Source organism: Theropithecus gelada, chromosome 9 (assembly GCF_003255815.1).
Source record: "Theropithecus gelada isolate Dixy chromosome 9, Tgel_1.0, whole genome shotgun sequence".
Taxonomy (NCBI): domain Eukaryota; kingdom Metazoa; phylum Chordata; class Mammalia; order Primates; family Cercopithecidae; genus Theropithecus; species Theropithecus gelada.
Window position 1 is genome coordinate 74372567 of NC_037677.1, and position 24670 is coordinate 74397236.

Genomic DNA, 24670 nt, shown 5'->3' on the forward strand with positions numbered 1-24670 from the left:
CCAGCCTCCCACATTATTCCTGATACCACACCTGACCCCCGTGACTGTATCTCTCTGATCCTCCTGACATTCACTCCATTTCCCCATATTTCCTTCTTTCCTGTTCCTCACCCTTTTCACACTTGGTTTATTGATGGCAGTTCCACCAGGCCTAATCGCCACACACCAGCAAAGGCAGGCTATGCTATAGTATCTTCCACATCTATCTAGGCTACTGCTCTGGCCCCCTCCACTACCTCTCAGCAAGTCGAACTCATTGCCTTAATTCAGGCCCTCACTCTTGTAAAGGACTACGCATCAATATTTATACTGACTTTAAATATGCCTTCCATATCCTGCACCACCATGCTGTTTTATGGGCTGAAAGGTTTCCTCATTAGGCAAGGGTCCTCCATCATTAATGCCTCTTTAATAAAAACTCTTCTCCAGGCTGCTTTACTTCCAAAGGAAGCTGGAGTCATACACTGCAAGGGCCATCAAAAGGCATCAGATCCCATCGCTCAGGGCAACGCTTATGCTGATAAGGTAGCTAAAAAAGCAGCTAGCTTCCAACTTCTATCCCTCATGGCAGTTTTTCTCGTTCTCATCTGGCCACTCCCACCTACTCGACGGCTGAAACTTTCACCTATCTCTTCCCGCACAAGGCGAATGGTTCTTGGACCAAGGAAAATATCTCCTTCCATTCTATTCTATCATCACTTCATAACCTCTTCCATGTAGGTTACAAGCCACTAGCCTGCTTCTTAGAACCTCTCATTTCCTTTCCATCCTGGAAATCTGTCCTCAAGGAAATCACTTCTCAGTGTTCCATCTGCTATCTACTACTCCTCAGAGATTATTCAGGCCCCCTCCCTTCCCTACATATCAAGCTCCGGGATTTGCCCCCGCCCAGGACTGGCAAATTGATTTTACTTACATGCCTCGAGTCAGGAAACATGTCTGGGTAGACAGTTTCACTGGATGGGTAGAGGCCTTTCCCACAGGGTCTGAAAAGGCCACTGCGGTCATTTCTTCCCTTTTGTCAGAAATAATTGCTCACTTTGGCCTTCCCACCTCTGTGCAGTCCAATAATGGACCAGCCTTTATTAGTCAAAACACTCAAGCAGTTTCTCAGGCTCTTGGTATTCAGTGGCCCCTGACCTTACTGTTTTAGCCTAGCCCTCATTTCTGCGTGTGGTGGCTGCTGCTGCCCTAATATTTTTAGAGGCCCTCAACTGCCACTGTTAAGTCTCTCTTTAAGTGGATAGAAGATCTTCAGTGACAAAGTACACTCCAATACTTTCACCCTGATGAAGTCCTATTCTTTACTTTTATACTTACTCTTATTCTTGTTCCTGTTCTTATGCCACCCTCTACCTCTCCCCAGCTATCTCCACCACACTATCAATCTCACTCACTCTCTTCTAGCCATTTCTAATCCTTCTTTAACAAACAATTGCTGGCTTTGCATTTGTCTTTCCTCCAAATTCCACGAGGCCCTGACTCCTGCTGGAAAAAAAAGGGGGGATTGGGTGTACTCTGTATATTTTTAAATGAAGAATGTTGTTTTTACCTAAATCAATCTGGCCGGTATATGACAACATTAAAAAAACTCAAGGATAGACTCCAAAAACTCGCCAACAAAGCAAATAACGATGCTGAACCCCCTTTGACACTCTGTAATTGGATGTCTCAGGTACCAGTTCTTAGTCCTTTAATAACTTTTTTTCTCCTTCTTTTATTTGGGCCTTGTGTCTTTCGTTTAGTTTCTCAGTTCATACAAAACCGCATTCAGGCCATCACCAATAATTCTACATGACAAATGCTCCTTCTAACAACCCCACAATATCACCCCTTACCCCAAAATCCTTCTTCAGTTGAATCTCTTCCACTCTAGGTTCCCACGCCGCCCCAAATCCTGCTGGAAGCAGTCCTGAGAAACATCACCCATTATCTCTCCATACTACCCCCAAACTTTTCACCTCCCTAACACTTTACCCCTATTTTGTTTTATTTTTCTTATTAATATAAGAAGACAGGAATGTCAGGCCTCTAAGCCCAAGCTAAGCCATCATATCCCCAGTAACCTGCACATATACATCCAGTTGGCCTAAAGCAACTGAAGATCCACAGAAGTGAAAATAGCTTAACTGATGACATTCCACCATTGTGATTTGTTTCTTTTTTTTTTTTTTTTTGAGACGGAGTCTCGCTCTGTCGCCCAGGTTGGAGTGCAGTGGCCGGATCTCAGCTCACTGCAAGCTCCGCCTCCCGGGTTTACGCCATTCTCCTGCCTCAGCCTCCCGAGTAGCTGGGACTACAGGCGCCGGCCACCGCGCCCGGCTAGTTTTTTGTATTTTTTAGTAGAGACGGGGTTTCACCGCGTTAGCCAGGATGGTCTCGATCTCCTGACCTCGTGATCCGCCCGTCTCGGCCTCCCAAAGTGCTGGGATTACAGGCTTGAGCCACCGCGCCCGGCGTGATTTGTTTCTACACACCCTAACTGATCAATGTTCTTTATAATCACCCCCACCCTTAAGAAGTTTGTTTGTAATTCTCCCCACCCTTGAGAATGTACTTGTGAGATCCACCCCCTGCCCCCAAAACATGGCTCTTAACTCCCCCGCCTATCCCAAAACCTATAAGAACTCATGATAATCCCATCACCTTTGCTGACTCCTTTTTCGGACTTAGCCTGCTTACACCCAGGTGAAATCAACAGCCATGTTGCTCACACAAAGCCTGTTTGGTGGTCTCTTCACACAGACTCGTGAAACAAAATAAATAATCTCAAAGAAGGATTATTGGTCAGAAAATAAAGTTGATGTCATTAAATTCAACTTAATTATTTTAACATATGCGGCAAGAATGGTGATTTAACATATTGGTTCTTTAAAGTTTGCTTTGTGGAAGATTTCATAAGGACATTCCAAATGCACCTTTAAAAACCTCTTGAGGCTTGATTCTTCTGAGAGAGCATTTAAAAAATAAACACAAACCTCTTGAAGTTAAGAAGCCAAGGCAAGAATTCACCATCAGATTTCACCTACATTAATCATAGATTTGAGTAAATTCCTCTCTTCTCAAGGTCACGCAAATAGTCTAAGTTTCCCTGGCCCTCTAGAAGGAGAACTTCCTTATTCTTTGGTAAGGCTGAGAACCCCATAAGCCAACCCTGTAAAGTCAGCCTCAGTTCCTTAAGACTTACTGGCCATATATTGATTCATTCTCAGATAAGACATTCTGAACAAAGCCTTATTCAGAATAAGCTTTGTTGTATAACCAATGTTTCCAACTACATCCTCTTAATAAGGAGAAAAGATTCTTATTGAACCTATGCAAATAACTATATTGCCTTGGAAATAAGAATATTCAATAAAAGTTTCCGAATTCGGGAGGAAACTGGAAGAAAAAGACAAATGTTTTGTTTTTATTAATCTACATATTTTGTAGATAATAGCTTAAAAGAGAAAGTAGCCCTCATATCCAGATAATAGAATATTAAAATATTAGCAGCATTCCAAACAAAAATCATTCCTCATCGTTTTGCTTAGGCTTATTCTTGTTCTGTTCCATCTTGGGTTAGTAGCCTCATGAACCTGTTAGCTTCTTAATGAGAATGCAGGAAATCCTGGATGGTCCAATGGCATGGGCCCCAGGCTATTTAAGGAATACCATCTTAAGCCTGTGCTTGTGAGTACTCAGCATAGTCCTTTCCCGAGGGGCTCTGAGACCGTTGTTTTTCATGTCAAAGCACTCTGGTTTGTAGCTGATTTGCCAGTGCTTTCCAGGAAGAATCAAAGCAAAACAACAACAAAAAACTATCTCTAGATGCCAAGAGACCAAAAATGACCGTGGTTAACTTATTAACGATAATTTTTCAAAAGTGAAAGATCTGATGAGTTCATTACAAAAATGATGCAATTGACAAGGAAATTTGGTTGTTTCTGTGGCATTTAAAACAAAGCAGTGAATTTAAAATCAAAGTGACAATAAAAAAGTCTTAAAGAAAACATGGGAGATAATAGGATTGTAAAGAACCTTAATTCTGTCAAGCGTGAGAAGACTTTGTTCCTGTAAGTTATCAAGGACATGAAAAACTGAAAGTAAAGCACAGAAAATTATTCTGATAAAATAGAATCATTGCCTTTTAGGCAGATTTCTCAAAAGGTAAAGAAAAACCTTAACCTCTTAAGTACATAAATGATTCAAGAAAATTTTGTCATTTAACAGAGAGAAAAGCAGTTTTAATTTTGTATCAACATAATATTTGATATCAAGGCTCTTTTAAGACAATCTTATAAATAAAGCCACTAAACCTTAGCCAGTGTTGACTATGGCAAATAAAATCCCCTTTCTGTGCACCTTCTACAGGTTTCTACATCTATTCAGGTTTTGTGCTACCTATTCTTCCTCATTCTGGAACAGCCAGTCATTTTACTTTAGGACAAAACTATGCTCCTTTCCCTTAGCAAAAATACATCCTGAGAACCTGGCATACAAAGTTCTCTTCTCTGCAATTATTTTTCCTAGAGAATCTCACTCACAATATTAATCGTAACTTTTTAACTTCTATTTCACAGAGATAGCTATGAGGTAGATACCTGTGAGCTGTCAGACACTACAATTGTGTAGCAAAGCTTATGAATATACGCTTTACAATGTTTGATAGCTTAGATGTCCTTATAGTACAATTTCTCAATATGGCAAAATACATACAGCCTTAAAATTATGCTTAGTGATTAATATTTTAATACTCTATCTTATTAGAAATGATCTAGGTATTTAATGACTATCCATTAATTAACCTAAACTCGCATAAGTTTTAAGTTACTAAAAGATCTTAGAGACTGTCTTCAAGCTGACATACCAAAAAACATAATTATTGTTGAAATGAAGTTGTCAGAATAATAATTTAATTTAGCTGAACACAAATCTCCAGTTTTCATCATCTTAAACATCTAGGAAACATAATGCTAGTTTATTTAATCAGTAGAGCTGTCTAGGTTCAGGAAGAATAAGCCCAAATAGAAGACAAATGCATGCTTGCATTATGCTGAACTTGAATAACTCAGAAGACAGCTCTTTCCATCAAAAAATAAATATTCAAGTAGTCTTTTTTTAAAAAAAGAGTTACCTAAATTTTTTGAATTTGAATTCCTAAAACATTTGCATTAAAGTATTAGAAGTTCAATTCTACCACCAACAGGGTGGCTTAAAACAAAGAAATTTATTGTGTCAGTTCTGGAGACTAGAAGACCAAGATTAAGGTGTCAGCAGGACCGTGGCCCCTCTGAAGGCTCTGGGGAAGGGTCTTCCTTTGCCTCTCCCTTGCTTCTCTGGTGGTTGCCCACAGTCCTTGGTATTCCTTGGCTTGTGGACACATCACTCCAATATATATTTCCTTTGTCACATGATATCTCCTTATATGTCTGATTATGTCCCCATTTCCCACTTGTCACAAGGCCTCAGGTCATTAGATTAGGGCCTACCCTAATCTAGCATGATCTCATCTTGATTATATCAGCAAGGCCCTATTTCCACATAGGGTCACATTCACAGGTACAGAGGACTTGGGCTTGAAAATGTCTCTAGGGGATGCAATGCAACCCACAACACCTAATAAGTGGTGGGCCTGGTGTTCTGAACACTCATCAGTCAGCTGCACAGTCCATGCCCCAGGGACCGGTAAAGATGACCCATTGGAAGTGTGGTAAGAAAATATTAGAATGTCTATTTATTTTTACATTTCTTCTTTTAAAAATTGTATTTGTATTTTATGATGTAAATGATATACTTATAATAGTATATGCATATGTTCTATAAACAAAAATACATGTATTCAGTGGATACTCAAATTTTTTTAATTGACCAGAGAATGGGAAAAAAAAGAAAGGCTCTATGCCTATTCCACTCCTTCTCTCCCATCTATTAAACTGAGCGTCACTAGCATATCAGTTTCTCTTTTTCACAGTTGCCTCAGTAGAATAACATTCCACTATGTGAGGTCTGTAGGGAGGTGTCCACCCCATCCACCGCAGCATTTAGCTGAAAAAGGTTTAGTTTGACAAAAGACCAGTTACTAGATCTGAGCCAGGGTGACAAGCAGCTGGAACCTGAAGAATGAAGCAGTTGGCTGGGTGCAGTGGCTCACGCCTGTAATTCCATCACATTAGGAGACACAGGCAGAAGGGTCACCTGAGTCCAGGATTGAAGACCAGGCAAGACCTCATCTCTACAGAAAATGAAAAAAAAAAAAAAAAATGTAGCTGGGTGCAGTGGCACATGCCTATGGTCCCAGCTACTCAAGAGGCCAAGGTGGGAGGATTGCTTAAACTCAGAAGTTCAAAGCTGCAGTGGGTTATGATCATGATTCTGCACTTCAGTCTGGGTGACAGAATGAGTCCTGTCTCTGTAAAAAAAAAAAAAAAAAAAAGAAGAAGAAGAGGCAATTTAACAATCTTTAGGTATTTCAATAACTTCTCTAATTGTCAGCTTTCTTTTTTAATTTTTGAGACACAGTCTTGCTCTGTTACCTAGGCTGGAGTGCCATGGCATGATCTTGGCTCACTGCAACCTCTATCTCCAGGGTTCAAGTGATCCTTCTACCTCAGCCTCCTGAGTAGCTGGGACTACAGACATGTGCCACCACACCTGGCTACTTTTCTTTTCTTTTCTTTTTTTTTTTTTTTTTGGTAGATCCTGGGTTTCACCATGCTGCCCAGGCTGGTCTCAAACTTCGGAGCTCAAGCCATCTGCCTGCTTTGGCCTCCCAAAGTGCTGATATTACAGGCATGAGCCACCACTCCGAGCCACGTAATTGTCAGTTTCTTTTAATACTTCGGACAGAGCCAGGGTTTGATGTAATTAGGTCTAAAGACATACTGTTAATATTATAAACAATTTGATGTCATTTATGGGGGAGGAGGGGAGGCATAGAATTTGGAATGTTTTGAAATATAAGTTTCCAACAGAAGAGAGCCACTGCAAACCAGAAGTAAGGTGATGATTACACCTCCATTCTTACCACGTGAATTCTACAGGTTTCTTTTTATGTATGGTACAATCCCAAGATCCAGCCTCCAGCTGCCACATGCACCTATATGTTTCCAGGAATTGTTTTGGGATCTCTAAGGGAAGGCAGCTAATTTGCTCACAGGTAAAAAAAACTTTAAAAAGTTGATAATGTGCATTTCAAAATCCATTTCTTGATATATTTTTAAAATTGAGGAGTCAATGTAAACAAGGTAAAATGTATCAATTTAAAGATATTTACATGTCCATGGAAAAGAATTGTTTGGAAGAGCAAAGGATAGTATAACATTAAATGAGTCATGGTGTTTTTTGACCTTCAGGATTTTTAAAAATTATCTTTAAGTTCTAGGGCACATGTGCACAACATGCAGATTTGTTACATAGGTATACATATGCCATGTTGGTGTGCTGCACCTATTAACTCATCATTTACATTAGGTATTTCTCCTAATGCTATCCCTCCCCCAGGCCCCCACCCTTTCGACAGACTCTGCTGTGTGATGTTCCCCGCTGACATTCAGGATATTTTATGGGTCGTTTAAATCTTCAAAAACTTGATATAAGGGCCTATTGATTGTGGAGGAACTGATCTCCTTCTCATGGGTTCTTCGAGCTCCTGTGTGGGCATAAGTATATCTTTGTTATAATTTACTCCACCTGTGCCTGTCAATTTCTTTCCACTTGCCTCCTCTCGTGACATTCTGGCTCATGTTTCTTCATAAAGCTCTAAGCCAGTTATTAATAACAGACCAGTGAGCCTCCTGATCCACTAAGACCATATGGTGTTTTTCATAAAAGAGAGAGATCATTCCCTTGACTTTGGACTTTGCTTATTGAACCCCTGAACAGTAAGTGGGTTTTTTTTTTGTTTGTGTGTGTGTGTGTGTGTGTTTTTTTTTTTAATGTAGCATTTTAAGATGTTGATTTTGGAGGAAAGTTTAGTGTGACTCTTATGTGCTTCTGATGGAGGGAGATGTAGTAGATTAAAATTCACTGAGATTCACAAAGCCTATTTCCTATCCCTGCAACATCTCTCCACTTTTTATAAGACTGATTATAAAGAGAGATCAATGAATTACATTTCTACTCCTCTCATTTTCTTTTGGTTAAATAAAGGCAGAAGGAGAAGCAAAGGATTAATGATATATAAATTACCTGACCAAGCTCTGTGGCTGCAGCTTCACCTCCTGTTTCCTTGTATTTTCTCTCCAAATAAAATTCCAGTGATTGCAAAGAGAATTTTCACGTATGAAAAGTGTACATGGGGGATTTGGCGGGGAGGAGTAGTTGGACAAGAAACCTGGGCACTTTTGTTTTCTTCCCCCTTGTTCTAGGTTTGGATCAGAGAGGGCACCTGTCTTGTTCCATGGATTCATTGCTTCCTTGTTTTTTAGCCAAAGGCTTTGTCTTTGCAGTCTTCTTTATACTGGTTGCTTCTGAGAGTCCTTCAAAGTAGATCACTATGTTTTCTGTCTAGAAAAGGGGGACCCTGAAGCCCAGAAAGGCCAATGCCCTGCTTGGTTCTCTTGAGCAGGGCTGAAACCTGACACTCCAATCCTTCTTCAAGACCATAGACTAATATAGCTTTCTGCTTTGGTTACATATGTTCAATTCTTGAACATGTGCACCAGGCTTCTAAATAAAATGCGTAAGGGAGGCATGACAGTGAATTAGAAGGAGGCAGATGTGGGCTTGTTGTTGAGCCCTGGCTTGGACCATGTACAAGCTGTGTGATCCTAAGAAAGTACTCAACCACTCTGAGCCTCAGTTTGCTCATTTGTAAAATGAGAATCATAGTCTCTTTTACAACGTGGTGGGGTTTACTCAATGTATATAAGTAGCCAAGTATAGTGACAGTGACTGTTAATTTAACACATTTATAAATTCCTTCTTTGAGTTTTTCCTGAATCTTCCTAATTATCTCTCATTTGTTTCCAATTTAAATCCAGAGCCTCCAAATGTGGTTTTTGATGGGAAACATGAATTTAAACTGTAGAGGCAATATTCAACTTTTACTACTTTTAATAACTTCATTTTTAGAATAGTGTAAACCATGCAAATGCTGAGGACAGGTGGATTGGAGGATGGTATATTGTTAGCAATCAAGGTATTAAGTCTACAGCTAAGATCAACGATGATGAGAAACCTCCCAAAACAACTTCAAAATATAAACTATTATTTCCATAAACGTATCTGTTCTATTATAATCAGCATTCTAACATTTTTCTTTTGCTCTGTCTTTCTGTGTTTCCAAAGGACTGGTTTCCACCCATGCCACATTAGATTCTGTGTGTCTGGATACGACCGAAAGAAGGGTCGTCTCAATACCTGCTTTCCAAAGTGTTGCCCTGTAACTCAGGAGATATGACTGGATTTTTGTTTTCCTCTACAAACTTTAATTGTGCAAATATGTATTTAATTCCTAGCATGTGCAAGACACCATGTGCTAACCAAAAACGGGGTCTATAAAACTCAGAATGGGCTTGCTCATGGTTCAGTCCCCCTCCTTAGGTATCACCTTTTTTTTTTTTTTTTTTGAGACAGAGTCTTACTTTGTCACCCAGGCTGCAGTGCAGTGACTTGATATCACCTCACTGCAACCTCCACCTCCTAGGCTCCAAGTGATCCTTCCACCTCAGCCTCTCGAGTACCTGGGACTACAGGTGTGCACCAACATGCCAAGCTAATTTTTGTATATATATATTTTTAGTAGAGACAGGGTTTTGCCATGTTGCCCAGCGTGGTCTCAAACTCCTGGGCCTCCCAAAGTGCTGGAATTATAAGTGTGAGCCACCACAGCTGGCCAAGTATCACCTTCTAAGTAATGACTTTGTGACGCATAGAAGAGCAATACCTTTTAAAGTTATACGTCATCTGCCCTATGGGGAAAAAAATATGTTATTAAGCACTTACTTTGTCCAAGCTCTGTGGAAAATGCTGGAGATATCATTTCTACTCTAAAGGTGGTTATAGTCTGTCATTTAAACTTGAAATTCTATTCTCCAGCCTAGCCATTTATTTTCAGCTAAACTTGACTCCAGAGAACAATCAGCTTGTCTCAGAAATCAAATCTGCACCTAAAAACATAAAAACATTGCCACCAGTGAATTTATACCAAGGAGTGTGTGTTGCAGGCCAAGTAGGCAGTTTAAAAGGTTCTGCCAAATGCCTTTGAGTACTCAAAAAAGTCCAGAGATTTCCCCACTCCCCTCCATTCACCAACTCCAAATGGGAATGACACTTGTTTGGATATCTGAGTTCTGCAGGTCAAAAAACACAAACAAGTCCCCCTTAGTCCCATTTCTGCATCCTCACACCACTCAAAGGACAAGTGTCTGCTGGCACTGCTGTGTTGGGGCTCTCTGTGGAAACCTTACACAGCTGATACCCAGCCAGGGCTCCAGGCCTTTCATCTGGCTTTGTAAAAGTGCATCACAACTGTGATTCACGGAGAGGGCTGGAAAACCTGGCAGGGAGATGGTTGATAACATTTTGATTATTTCAATTCCAGAATATTTCGTAATGTTCAGTGCCCATAACTGAGTAAATTCATGTCATCTCAGGGGCAGTGTATGATCTGTTTAGGGCAAGAATATGGCAGTTAGAAACTGTAGCCTTCAGGAGTCCTGATAGTGGATGATTAAGAGGTCATATTTGTTCATATGTAGAAAAAATGTTCTTTTTAGGGCCAGAACATTTACTTCAAACATTTGAAGCATGGCCATCACGGCTTGGGAAAGCCAAAACTGAACAGATGTTGACCTAAAAAGAAAGCAAGTGGGCCGGACGTGATGGCTCATGGCTGTAATCCCAGCACTTTGGGAGGCCGAGGCGGATGGAACACCTGAGGTAAGGAGTTCAAGACCAGCCTGTCCAACATGGTGAAACCCTATCTCTACTAAAAATACAATAATTAGCTGGTGTGTTGGTGGGCACCTGTAATCCCAGCTACTCAGAGGCTGAGGCAGGAGAATTACTTGAACCCAGGAGGTGAAGGTTGCAGTGAGCCAAGATTGCACCATTGCACTCCAGTCTGGGCAATAAGAGAAAAATTCCGTCTCAAAAAAAGAGAGAGAGAGAGAGAGAGCAAGAGAGGTGCCATTGAAGGGAAGAGAAACACAGTGGCTCCTGACAGGTCTGTAACCTGCTTTCCTACCGGGGGCGGGTGGGTGATCATATGGACCCTCAGGAGTGCTGCCACACGAGCCAACACCCCGCTGCTCATGTGTCTGTGTGTCTGCCTCAGCTTCTCTGGGCTTTCCATCTCTTAAAGGCTATTTGTTTCCTCTCATCTAACCGAGCCACTCCATCCCTCTTCATGGTTGGGCTGCAAGGAAGTGGCCATTTTTCTGAATCTGCTGCTTCATTTAACTAGGCACTATTTATTGAGTGTCAGGCAGCATGCTGGGCTCTTGGCTTACTTTTTTTGTTTGCTTGTTTTGTTTTGTTTTTTTGAGACCCAGGCTGGAGTTCAGTGGCATGATCTCGGCTCACTGCAACCTCTGCCTCCCAGGTGCAAGTGATTCTTGTGCCTCAGTCTCCCAAGTAGCTGGGACTACAGGCACACACTACCATGCTGGGCTAATTATTGCATTTTTGATAGAGACAGGGTTTTGCTATGTTGACCAGGCTGTTCTTGAACTCCTGACCTCAGGTAATCTGCCCGCCTTGGCTTCCCAAAGTGCTGGGATTACAGGTGTGAGCCACCATGCCCCGCCTCTTGGCTCACTGCTATATTGCAGTGGCTAAGGCCATGGGCATTGGAACCAAACAAACCTCCATAAAAATCCTTGGTCATTTCTTACTACATGTGTAACGTTGGACACCTATCTTAACCTCTCTGGGTTTCCATCTTTTTGAGTAAGAAAATAGTGGTAGGAATATTCCACCTCATAAAGTTTTATGAGATTAAAATCAAAGTGTGTGTAGAAGGCTCTGAGCTTCAGTTACGAATAAAGTCCTTTAGACCCCCCACAAGACAGATATTACTCTCTCTGTTCTCCAGATGAGGTAGCATCTGAGGTTAGGTGCTTTGTCCAAGGCTGCAGAGTTAATACTGGTGAGAGCCAGGATCTCAGACTGGTTCCATCCGGTTCAGATCCTGCACTGTCTCCTCACTCCACCTTGCTGACCGACCATCTGTAACAAACATGTTTCTGTGTTCAGTCGAAGTCCACTTTGTCAAATTCTTTGCCTTGTGTCCCTGACCTGCCACATTTTCCACTTTTCACTTGTGATTTACTTTGCTCTGGACTCTGGTTATACATGGGCTGGAGGCAAAGATGTTGGAGGGTGATGAAGGCAGACTCTCCTCATGTAGCTGACTCTGGTGAAATGGAGAATCCAATCTATCATAAATATCAGAAAATTGCTGAGGCAATTGTGGCACTAGCTTTGGAAAAGGTCACTGTGTGACCTCAGACAAGTCTCTGCACTTCTTTGGGCCTTGTTTGTCTGATGAGAAGTTTACAAAAGCTCCAATATCTTCTCTATACCAACATTTTGTTAGTACTTCCCATCTTTCCCCATTGTTGGTTTTCTTAGCTGGAAAGAGAATAATTGCCTTGAAATCATGTCTTAATCAGGAAACAAGGTGCAAGAATAATGCCTGCCATCATTTAAACATAGTCATATGCATTATTTTATTCCTGTGCAAGCTTTCTATGAAACAAGGTTCATGTCATTGATAAGTTAATTTCTCAGATATGTGTTAAATTTCCTTTCTCATATAATTCAACTTTGGGCAGAATTGAAGGGGACCTTAATGAGCTCAGAAAATGCAGCTTGAACTCAAATTTTAGAAGCTTACAGAACACAAAAAATTCATTGACCATTGCATATGCCCAAATTTTCCCAAATTACTCGAATTTGAGTTTAGTGAGGGCAAACCTCCAGTATACTGCAGAAATGATGGCCATTCCAACAGATCATCCCATTCTAAAACTCTCTAGATTTTGTGCCAAGTTTTTCTTGCCTTCCAGCAACTTGACTTGCTTCCCTAATTACAAGCAAAAAACAAACAAACAAACAAAAAGCAAAACAAAAGGAAAAGCATTAGTAACACATAGTTCCCATATGATTTCTCAAGTTTCTAAAAGACAGTTGTCTTGAACATATGCTTTGTGGGAAAGCGAGATGTTTTCCACAGGGAGACAAGTTGCAAGCACCCAACTTTGGGATTTTATTTTTAAAATTATTTGCTGGGAAAAGTAGACTTACTACGTACGTTTTTCTTATTGTAATTGTCATTTGGACAAAGTGAACTTTCATTCTTCCCAGAAAGCTTCTGCTTTAAGTATAGACAAGTCAGTATTTGTTGAGAACTAATTAGTATCAGACACTGTGAGGCCCTGGAATCTAGGATGAATAAGGCCATCCCCTACCTTCTAGGAAAGCATCACTGACTATGGGGGTATTGCATGTAAACAACCTTGATACAGTGTGGTCACTGGCAACATGTTGCGGACAAGTGGGAAATACATTCTGACTAAGGAAGTCAGATTGGATAACAGAGGAGGTGAGATTGAATCTCAAAGGATGAATAGGAGTTTAACAGTTTTGCCTATTTAGGTGCTTAAAGAGAACTTGAGAAGAATGATTCATTCAAGAGCTACTATGTAACAGTAATATGCTAGACTGTAATTAATAGTAGACACTATCACTTACTAACTGTTTACTTTCTAGGCATGAGTGTTATCTCATTGAATCCTCAGGCTACCCCAAGAAGCAGGTACCATTATCCCCACCTTGTGGAAGTGCCAACTGAGGCACAGAGTTAATGTAACTTGCTTAAGGTGTCATGTACAGTGGCAGACCTGAGATTCAAACTCTGTCAGTCTGATTCTAGACCCATCTCTCAAACACCATGTCTTGGCAGCATTCTTATTATTTCTCAGCTTAGTTAATGTTAAGGAGATCAAGGGGAGAAACTTGTTAGCTGTGAGGTAACAAGCAGTTAAAAACAAATAACAATAAATATGAATACAGTAGATAGTAAAAGATAATAAAAATAAATAATAAAAACTGTACTTTTGGCCGGGCGCAGTGGCTCACGCCTGTAATCCCAGCACTTTGGGAGGCCAAGGCGGACAGATCACCTGAGGTTCGGAGTTCAAGACCAGCCTGATCAACATGGAGAAACCCCATCTCTATTAAATATACAAAAATTAGCCAGGCATGGTGGTGCATGCCTGTAATCCCAGCTACTCGGGAGGCTGAGGCAGGAGAATGGCTTGGATCCAGGAGGTGGAGGTTGCAGTGAGCCAACATCGTGCCATTGCACTCCAGCCTGGGCAACAAAAATGAAACTCTGTCTAAAAAAAAAAAAAAAGCTGTACTTTCAGCTAAATTTGTTGTTAAATAGTGAGCTCACAGTTGTGATCTGGGCAATGTCCCATTTACAAAGGACCGATTGTTTTGATGTGAATAAATTAGCAACTAACTGTTGTAAAGTGAATTCCCGCAAATTTGGGGTTATCAGGCCCAGAGGGGTAACTGTGAACCCTTCCATCCCATTGTTCCACAACCAGCTCACATATATAGAAAGGATCCAGGACTGAAGAAGGAGAGTGTCCATTAATAATTATGTGATGTTTCCATGCCAGCATAGTCAATTTCCATTATAATGTAGATAATTTCAAAAGTAACTTTTCATTTGAAAACATGAATAAATCTGTATAGTTGAAAGAACGTGGCGTCTGGAAGCTGAAGTACTGGATTAGTTTCTAAACTATGGCACAAAATACTCAGTGTCCTTCATCTCCCAGTTGTGCATAAGCAGTGCCCGGCACATAATAGACCCTCAATACATGGTGGTTATTATAATATTATTTACTTAAGTGGCTATTAAGCAAAAGTGGACAGATTTCAACTGTGTCTCATTTTTCAACATGTATCTCTAGGGAACTTCTATCAATATTATCTTAACTGTTAGACATTGATTGAAACAAGGAGAAGGATTAGAAAATTTTTATCAAAAAAGAAAATATTTTTGAAGTGTGACTCATGTGTTTAAGACTATAAACTTGAATCCAATGAAAAGTGTTTTTCTTTTGAGTGAAAAAGAGACTTTGCGAAGTATATTCATTCTGTTCTTTGTCCTAACCAAAAATCTACACTTAACAAAGAGAAATGTTAGAGGTTAGGAGAAATTGAGAAAAGTGTGAAGTCTCAGAACTAGTAATACTTTTATATAATAGAGGGATTTTTGTTGTTGTTGTTGTTTTGTTGTTGTTTTTGCCAGAGGACCAAGCCTTTTAGAAAATACATTCTTCTTATGGCCCTGGAGTCAGAGTTGACTTCAAAGGCGAGGGCTTACAAACTGGTGGCAGAATGAAGAACAGAGAATACAAGGAAGTCCAGCTCCTAGAAACCAGAGGTTACTGCTACTCTCATTTGTCTAACTCTGTGGGATACCACTCCTCAACTGTCTAATAAGAAATGAATGGCCGGGCGCGGTGGCTCAAGCCTGTAATCCCAGCACTTTGGGAGGCCGAGACGGGCGGATCACGAGGTCAGGAGATCGAGACCATCCTGGCTAACACGGTGAAACCTCGTCTCTATTAAGAAATACAAAAAAAAAAAAACTAGCCGGGCGAGGTGGCGGGCGCCTGTAGTCCCAGCTACTCGGGAGGCTGAGGCCGGAGAATGGCGTGAACCCGGGAGGTGGAGCTTGCAGTGAGCTGAGATCCGGCCACTGCACTCCAGCCTGGGTGACAAAGCGAGACTCCGTCTCAAAAAAAAAAAAAAAAAAAAAAAAAAAAAAGAAATGAACAGGTCAATTCGAATTAGATACTGAAATCTTGGACCTGAATCTTGATAGAATCAAAGGAAGAAGTAAAGATTTATAAACTAGATGAGAGTATCCATTCTACTTTCAGTACAACATTCTATAAAATAATAAAGTGACTCCCAATGGCCTCTAGAAATGAGGAAAAGAAAGGCAGAGGCATTCACATGGGAGGGGAAATTATTTGTTGTCAGCTGAAGTTTCAACATAAAAAAAAAATTTGACCCAAAATAACCTCAGCTGTCATATCAGAAACGGGAGGTCATGTCATTTTAACTATGATGTTAAAACACTACGTTCAAGATAAGACCAAGGTCTTGAGATAAACACATTCAGTAAGTTGTAGCATAGTTTTTAAGGTGTCCTAACTTGTTTAAAATTTGTGTATATTTTTTGGTACATGTTTCTATCAAATAAAAAAACTAGGAAATATTTTATCCTGAAAATTACTGCTGTTAAATAGCTATTCTCTCCAACAAATGCCCCTTCCATCCTAAAGAAGAAACGCTTACTACCATGATTCTAGCTGAGTGAAAACTAATGAGCAGAATGTAAATCCAAGCACCATGTGACGCATAATTTTAATCCACAGTAAAATCTGGGTGTGTTAGGAAACTTGTGATGAGACAAATTTGTGTCCTTCCAATTATCTAGATCTAGAAACAGATCAACATCAAGGGCAAAAAGCAAACAGGAACCCCTGGTTCCTGTTTCTCATGGTGGAAGAGATTTGCCTTGTTTATCATAGAAGGTACATACTTTCATTAAAATGTTTCATTGATAAATGTAATTTTCCTTTCATTCATATTTGTTATAATGATTGGTTTGACAAAAATAAAGTCAGTATAAATTACTTTGAAATATATCAGAGGGAAGAAGACTAGCAGTATTGAGACTACTTTCCTTAGTGTTCTGAAGTTATATAGGCAATATCGTTTTAAATGAATGAATGTGAGAAAAGGAAACAGCAAGCGGGGGTGGGCAGTGAGAAATGGAAACAGCCAAGGGAAATGAAAATCACCCAAATTCCTTCCACCCAACTTCACAACTATGGCCACTAGTGACATTTGGATGTATTTCTCTCTGGTCTTTTATTTTGTTTAGTATATTAATTATGAAGTCTAACATACATACAGAAAAACACATGAAGGCCAGGTACAGTGGCTCATGTCTGTAATCCCACCACTTTGGGAGGCTGAGGCAGGAGGATCACTGGAGGCCAGGGGTTCAAGACCAGCCTGGAGAACATAGTGAGACCCTGTTTCTACAAAAATAAAAATAAACTACCTGGGTGTGGTGGCATGTGCCTGTGGTCCCAGCTACTCGTGAGACTGAGGTGGAAGGATTGCTTGAGTCCAGGAGTTCAAGGCTGAAATGAAATAGGATTTTACCACCACACTTCAAGCTAGGATACAGAGTGAGACTCTCTAAAGCAAGCAAGAAGGAAGGAAGGAAAGAAAGAAAGAAAAGGAAAGGAAGGGAAGGGAAAGGAAGAAGGAAAGAAGGAGAGAGAAAGAGAAAGAAAAGAAGAGAAAGAAAGAAAAAGAAAAAAGAAAGAAAGGAAGGAAGGAAGGAAGGAAATTACATGAAGCTTCTATGTACAGTTTAATAAATAGTTAAAAAGTGATTGCTAGTATAACCACCACCCAGGACAAGAAATGAAACATTGTTAGAATCTCTTGCCTATTTCCTTCCCCTATACTCCCTAAAGTCAGGCCTACTCTGATTTTGTGGTAGCAAATCTCTTTCTTTTCTTGATAAATTTACCACTTACATTACTATCAACCATATATATATACCGCTAAACCATGCACTTTAACTCTATTTTTCTAGTTTATATAAATGTACTTACACTGTTGTCTTTTGTGCCTTGCTTTTTAAAATTCAGTGCTATCGTTGTTAGATTCACCTGTTTTTGTATTTTAAAATTCAATGTTATATTTGTAAGATTCATCATTGTTTTTGTCTATAGCTGTAGTTGAATTTTTATTATTGTATAATATTCCATTATATGACTGTTCACAATTTATCCTTGTTCTAATGGCATTTAAGTTGTTTCCATATTGAAGCTATTACGATGTTTGGATATGTGTCTTGGTAGGCAGATAGCCATGCATTCTGGTGGGGGATACACTTAGGAGTGTAATGGGTGGTCATGAGTATGAGTTATAATCATATTTAAACATTTTAATATCATCAAGGTGCAGTGGCTCCCCAGCACTTTGGGAAACTGAGGAGGTGAGGACCACCTGAGGCCAGCACTTTGAGGCTGCAGTGAGCTAGAATCGCACTCCTGTTCTCCAGGATTGCTTGAGGTCAGGAGTTCGAGACTAGCCTGGGCAACATAGCAGGACTCTGTCTCTACAAAAAATTAAAAATTAGCCAGGCAAGGCGGTGCACACCTGTAGCTGTGGCTACTCAGGAGGCTGAGGAGGGAGGATTGAATGAGCCCAGGAGTTCAAGGTTACAGTGAGCTATGACCACACCACTACATTCCAGCCTGGGTAACAGAGCAAGCTCCTGTTTCAAGATAAGGAAATAGATTGGGTGTGGTGGCTCACCTCTGTAATCCCAGCACTTTGGGAGGTTGAGGCAGGTGGGTTGCTTGAGCTCAGGGCTTCAGTATCAGCCTGGGCAATGTGGCAAAACCCCATCTCCTTAAAAAATACAAAAAATTAGCTAGGCATGGTGGCACACACCTGTAGTCCCAGCTATGCAGGAGGCTGGGGTGGCAGCATCATTTGAGCCTGGGGGGTCAAGCCTGTAGTGAGCCGTATTTGTGCCACTGCACTCCAGCCTAGGTGACAGAGTGAGATACTATCTCAAAAAAATTAAAAATAAAATAAAGAAGTAAATAAAAAATTAAAATAAAAAAGGTACAGTAAAAATGTGGTATAAAAGATAAAGAGGGGTACACCTGTATAGGGCATTTCCCATGAATGGAGCTTGTAGGACTGGAAGTTGCACTGGGTGAGTCACTGAGTGAACGGTGAGTGAATGTGAAGGCCTAGGATATTTCTGTACACTACTCTAGACTTTATGAACACTGTACACTTAGGCTACACTAAATTTATTTATCGTTTTTTTCTTTCATCAGTAACAAGTTAAGTTTCAGAATAAAGAAATAGGCTGGGAACGGTGGCTCACCTCTGTAATCTCAGCACTTTGGGAGGCTGAAGCAGATGGATCACCTGAGGGGAGGAGCTCAAGACCAGCCTAGCCAACATGGTGAAACACCATCTTTACTAAAAATACAAAAATCAGCCAGATATGGTGGTGCATTCCTGTAATCTCAGCTACTCGGGAGGCTGAGGCAGGAGAATTTCATGAACCCAGGAGGCAGAGGTTGCAGTACGCTGAGATCACACCATTGCACCCCAGTCTGGGCGACAAGAGCAGACTCTGTCTCAAAAAAAAAAAAAAAAAAGGAAAGAAAACAAAGAAAAAGAAAAAAAATTAAATTTTATATCTGTAATTTTTTACTTTATAAACTTTTTAATTTTCTTAATGTTTTGACTCAATAATAATCCTTAGCTTAAAGCACAAACACATTGTAAGGCTGTACACAAATATTTTCTTTCTTTATATACTAATTCTATAAGCTTTTTTCTATTAAAATTTTTAATTTTTTTTCTTATAAGACACAAACACACACATTAGCCTAGGTCTGCACAGGGTCAGAATCATTAACATTACTGTCTTCCACGTCTGCATCTTGTCCCACTGGGAGGTCTTCAGGGACAATAGCATGCATGGAACTGTCATCTCCTATGATAATGATGGCCTTCTTCCGGAATACCTCAAGGACCTACCTGGGGCTGTTTTGCAGTTAACTTTAAAATAAGTACAAGGTGTGCACTCTAAAATCATGATAAAAAGTATAGTATGGTTAATACATAAACTATTAACACAGTCATTTATTATCATTATCAAGTATTATGTACCATACATCTTTGTATGTGCTGTGCTTTCACAGGACTGGCAGAGCTGTAGGTTTGTTTATAGCAGCATCATCACAAACATATGAGTAATGCATTGTGCTATGACATTATAACAACTCTGACTTCACTAAGACATAGGAGTTTTACAACTCTGTTATATAATCTTGTTTTTTTTTGTTTTGTTTTTTTGTTTTTTGTTTTTGAGACAGAGTCTCACTCTGTCGCCCAGGCTGGAGTGCAGTGACACGATCTCAGCTCACTGCAACCTCCACCTCCTAGGTTCAAGCAATTCTCTGCCTCAGTCTCCCAAGTAGCTGGGATTACAGGTGCCCCCCACCATGCCCCGCTAATTTTTGTATTTTTAGTAGAGACAGGGTGTCACCATCTTGGCCAGGCTGGTCTTGAACTCATGACCTTGTGATCCACCCACCTTGGCCTCCCAAAGTGCTGGGATTACAGGCATGAGCGACTGCGCCTGGCCAACTCTGTTATAATCTCATGGGGCTACTGCCAGTCCTTCATTGACTCAAGTCATTATGCAGTGTGTGACTGCACATGGTTAAAAGAGACAGCAATCAGATTTTATAGCCTTGTCTTTTGTAATAACTTCACTCCTCCATTTTCTAATTTGTTTGTAAAAATGATACAAAATATTAAAACATAATACAGTTGGCCCTCCAGGTCCATGGGTTCCATATCCATGGATTCAACCAACCACAGATCGAAAATATTTTGAAAAAACTATGTGTTTCTATTGCATATATACAGACTTTTTTTGTTGTCATTGTTTTGTATACAATACAGCATAACAGCTATTTCCATAGCACTTATATTATATTAGGTATTATAAGTAACTTATGGAGATGATTTACAGCATATGGGAGGATATGTGTAGTTTATATGTGAATACTATACCACTTATATCAGGGACTTGAGCATGTATGGATTTTGGTATCCATGGTTACCATATCTGTGGGGTATTCTAGAACCAATCCCCCATGGGTACTGAGGGATGACTGTACTTAAAAAATAGACTCACAATCTCATGAGTTATGGTCACTTACATACGAAGGTTTTTCTTGTTGTAATTGTTGTTTTGTCATGAAAATATTAAAGCCTTGGTTTCAAATAATTTTTAGGGAATTTTTTTTTTTTTTTTTTTTTTTTTTTTGAGACGGAATCTCCCTCTGTCGCCCAGGCTGGAGCGCAGTGGCATGATCTCGGCTCACCGCAACCTCAGCCTCCCAGGTTCAAGCCATTCTCCTACCTCAGCCTCCTGAATAGCTGGGATTACAGGGGTGCGCCACCACACCCAGGTAATTTTTCTGTATTTTTAGTAGAGACAGGGTTTCACCATATTGCTCAGGCTGGTCTCGAACACCTGACCTTGTAATCCGCCCGCCTCAGCCTCCCAAAGTGCTGAGATTACAGGCGTGCCCGGCTGGGAATTATTTCTTTAAAAAGGCTGGGAATTATTTCTTTAAAAAGTGTGGTGAATGTTTGCCCCACCAGGAAAATCCTAGAATTTAGCTTAATCTTTCTGTCCAATGTTCAGTTTTAAGCTATACGACTCTGGGATAAACAGAAATTAAAGTGTCATATTTTCAAAAGTTCACTCTTAGACATCTCCTTCCTATCTAGTTTTGAAAACGATTTTAGAAGTTTTTCTGTGTAGGCTCCCTGCCCCTTCACTTCCTATACTACCTCACTGTCCAGTAAAACCTTTGCTATGCTTTGACACAGGAATCAAGGTTGCTAAGAGACCACCTGTGCTGAATGCACTTTGTTCTGGCAAGAGCAGAAAACTGAGAAGCCGTGTTACCTACCACTATTTGGGATTAATTCAGGTAATAAATGGGTCTCTACTCACTCACTCCTCCTTCCTCACCAATTGTCTATTCCCCTCCTCGCTTCTTATTTCAGTCTCTCTCTTACTCTTTTTGGAGAGAGTTGAAGGTACCCCTGGGAGCCACAGACTGAAGAAACACAAGCTGGAGTTTGAGGTTTCTGGAGGGAAGGAAAATCACTTTGCAAACCCATGTATTATTTTTGCTCCTTGTCGCTGAAACACAGGCAAAAAGAATTGTTGCATGCAGGGAAAATTCTAGATGTTTCTTTTGCTAATGATTGTTGCATAATTTGGGGCAAGTAATTCCCTTCTCTAGGAATAGAGCAATTTATTACAGAAATTATGAAGATTGCTCAAAATGGGAGAAGACAACACTGGCAGAGTACTCATCTCTTTCCCCTTCCCTCTTTCTTATTCTCTTAAAAGTCTACCCGCCTTTTTAATTTTGGGGTGAAAATAGTAGATGAAGTATTTTCCTACCCAAATCTTGCCACATTTTTTGATATTGACGTTCATTTTAAATTGAGTATATATGGGGAACTTTGGTGTAAGGCTTTGAAAACTGCTTATTTGCCTTTGCATCCCCTGTAAAAGGGATTAAGAATGCTTCTAAATGCCCTGCCTAACAGACATTTGGTAAACTGTTCCAACGATGTGGAATGCAGACCACAAATTCCAGGTATTTTAAAAAACGTGTTTTATTAATACAGAAATGTGGAGGAAATTAAATGTTTGATGTCTTAGTAAGTGACCAAAACATGACAGACAGAATCTTGAGGAAAGAAAAACACCTTTTTTTTTTTTTATCACTACCTGCCTTCTTCCATGTCTTCAAATTCTTACTTCCTGGTAACATCAATACTACAAGTTAGAGGAATAGCAGCTTCACCAATGCCAATAAAAATGATTGAAATGACTGCAGCTACTTCATAAATAAACTTACTACAGATAACATGAAAAGGGAATGGCCACTCTGAAAGTTCCTTGAGTTGTTTGTTTTAGAAAGAAAGGTGATTTTGACAGAAAGTGGTCAAAATAAATGGGAGAAAAATATTTTATTTCATTGATTGGTTACAAATAGATATGGAATATTCCCTGGAAGACTTACCTAGGTCACTATCTTTTTATAGTGGAAATATTAGATTGCGTTGAAAGAATCACTATTATAAATGTGTTCATTGGAGGATACTTTTCTCTTTTTTCATAGGGAGCGGGAGTGTTCTGGATATGACTGGTAAAAACTGGATATTAATTTCTACTACTCCTCCCAAAAGTCTAGAAGATGAAATTGTGGGAAGACTTCTAAAAATTTTGTTTGTTATCTTTGTTGACTTAATGTCCATTATATATGTTGTGATAACTTCTTAGAAAGCTGACTTCCTTTCCATGTACATTTCAAATTGAATTACAGTGAATAAAAATGTGTATTTTAATATGTTGAGTGACTCACATTTTATGACATTGCCAATTTATTCTAGAAGCCAACAGGACACTGCAATACAAACAACATTGTGTATTGTTTAGTTCTTTACGGTTTATGAAACATTCACATATAGAGAAGTGAAATTTTTTCCCCAAAAACATCTATCCTACTGAGTCATGAAAGTTCTAGATTTTTGGTCAGGCATGGTGGCTTACACCTGTAATCCCAGCACTTTGAGAGGCCCAGCTAGGCAGATCCCTTGAGCGCAGAAGTTCGATACAGGCCTGAGCAACCTGAGGAAACCCCATCTCTACTAAAAATAAAAATTTTAAAAAGTCGACAGGCATGGTGGTGCATGCCTATAGTCCCAGATATTCACACTCCAGATGCTGAGGTGGAAGAATCACCTGAGTCCAGGAAGTCAAGGTTGCAGTGAGCTGTGATCACACCACTGCACTCCAGCCTGGGTGACAGAGTGAGGTCCAGTCTCAAAACAAAAACAAACAAACAAAATCTTCTGGACTTTTTAACATAGTCATTATTTGGTGTATTGACTAAAATTTATACATGAGATTGTGAGTGAAGCTGATTTTTTAGGATGTGTACTTATGTGACATTTTACATAATTCTATTTTTACCACACCGAGTTTAACATTTCAGTAGCACAATCTTTACATATGCTGTGCCAATTTTCTTATACACATGTTTCATCTGTTAGCAGGTGGATTATTTTTCTTAACCCTGGGCAATTGGATAAGTGAGAAATATTTCTATCAACAAAGACTTAGGAATGAAAATACTTAGAAGAGATTCTTTTAGGAAAACAGAACCTATAAGAAAGGAGAGAAGGCAGAGTGTAACCTATGTTGATTTCCTATTTGGGACTAAATGCTCTCTCTGTGTCATTTAATGTAAGACTTACAATAATCCTAGGTGGCAGGTGCTTCTTGCCTCCATTTTACAGATGAAGAAACTGAATCTTGGAAGAATTGTGTCAGTTTGAGGCCAACACTAGGAAGTGTCTGGAACCAGATCTGGAGTCTTCACAATCTATAATATGCTGCCTCCATAGGTAAATAATAACTTTATAAGACAAGTGTAGTTACAAACCAATCTGTAGAGCTAAACTCTTTTTCTTACAGTAATTATTCAAGCCCCTCTTGCTGTATTTAATATTGCCTCTACTTTCTTATTCCATATTTTAAAATTTTTTTATCAAGAAGAAAGAGCAAGTTTACTTTTTTCTTACATCCCACTCGAAAATGTGTTCTCTTTCCCTGTTTTCTCCATGTCCACTTTATCTCACAGTATTAAAATATAACTATTGAACTTCTACTTTTGAAGCTTTTACAAAACAAATGCTCTCTGTCCTTTAGACTTTTTGAGTTTTTTCTTCGTACACACATACTCAACGAAATTCTGATTTCTTCTATGTGATAACTGTTTTCTTTGATGTGGTCCAATCATTAATGCAAGGTTTCATAAGAGAGCTAATTAAGTGTGAAAGGAATCTGGACCTTTGAGACATGTCCTTTAACCAGCTCTTACTTAACCTGTCAGCAGTGTTGTATATTTAACCACAAACCAAATAGAGTCCAACTGAGTGTTAATTGAAAACGGTAGCAGAACGTCCTATTCTTCTACAGTATATTATT

At 39.7% G+C, this 24670-nt stretch overlaps 1 protein-coding gene across 1 annotated transcript; it reads left to right on the forward strand.

Moving 5' to 3' along the window:
* Window positions 1-7770: 7770 nt before the first annotated feature.
* MRLN (myoregulin) lies at window positions 7771-23030 on the forward strand. The gene is made up of 3 exons (XM_025397446.1): window positions 7771-7862; window positions 21487-21590; window positions 22800-23030. The coding sequence occupies exon 3, from the start codon at window positions 22820-22822 to the stop codon at window positions 22958-22960; it is 141 nt and encodes a 46-aa protein (XP_025253231.1). The 5' UTR covers window positions 7771-7862; window positions 21487-21590; window positions 22800-22819; the 3' UTR covers window positions 22961-23030.
* Window positions 23031-24670: the final 1640 nt, after the last annotated feature.

What these genes read in the sequence shown, in the direction of transcription:
- MRLN (XM_025397446.1), top strand. Translation starts at nt 22,820, where the DNA reads ATGACTGGTAAAAACTGGATATTAATTTCTACTACTCCTCCCAAAAGT.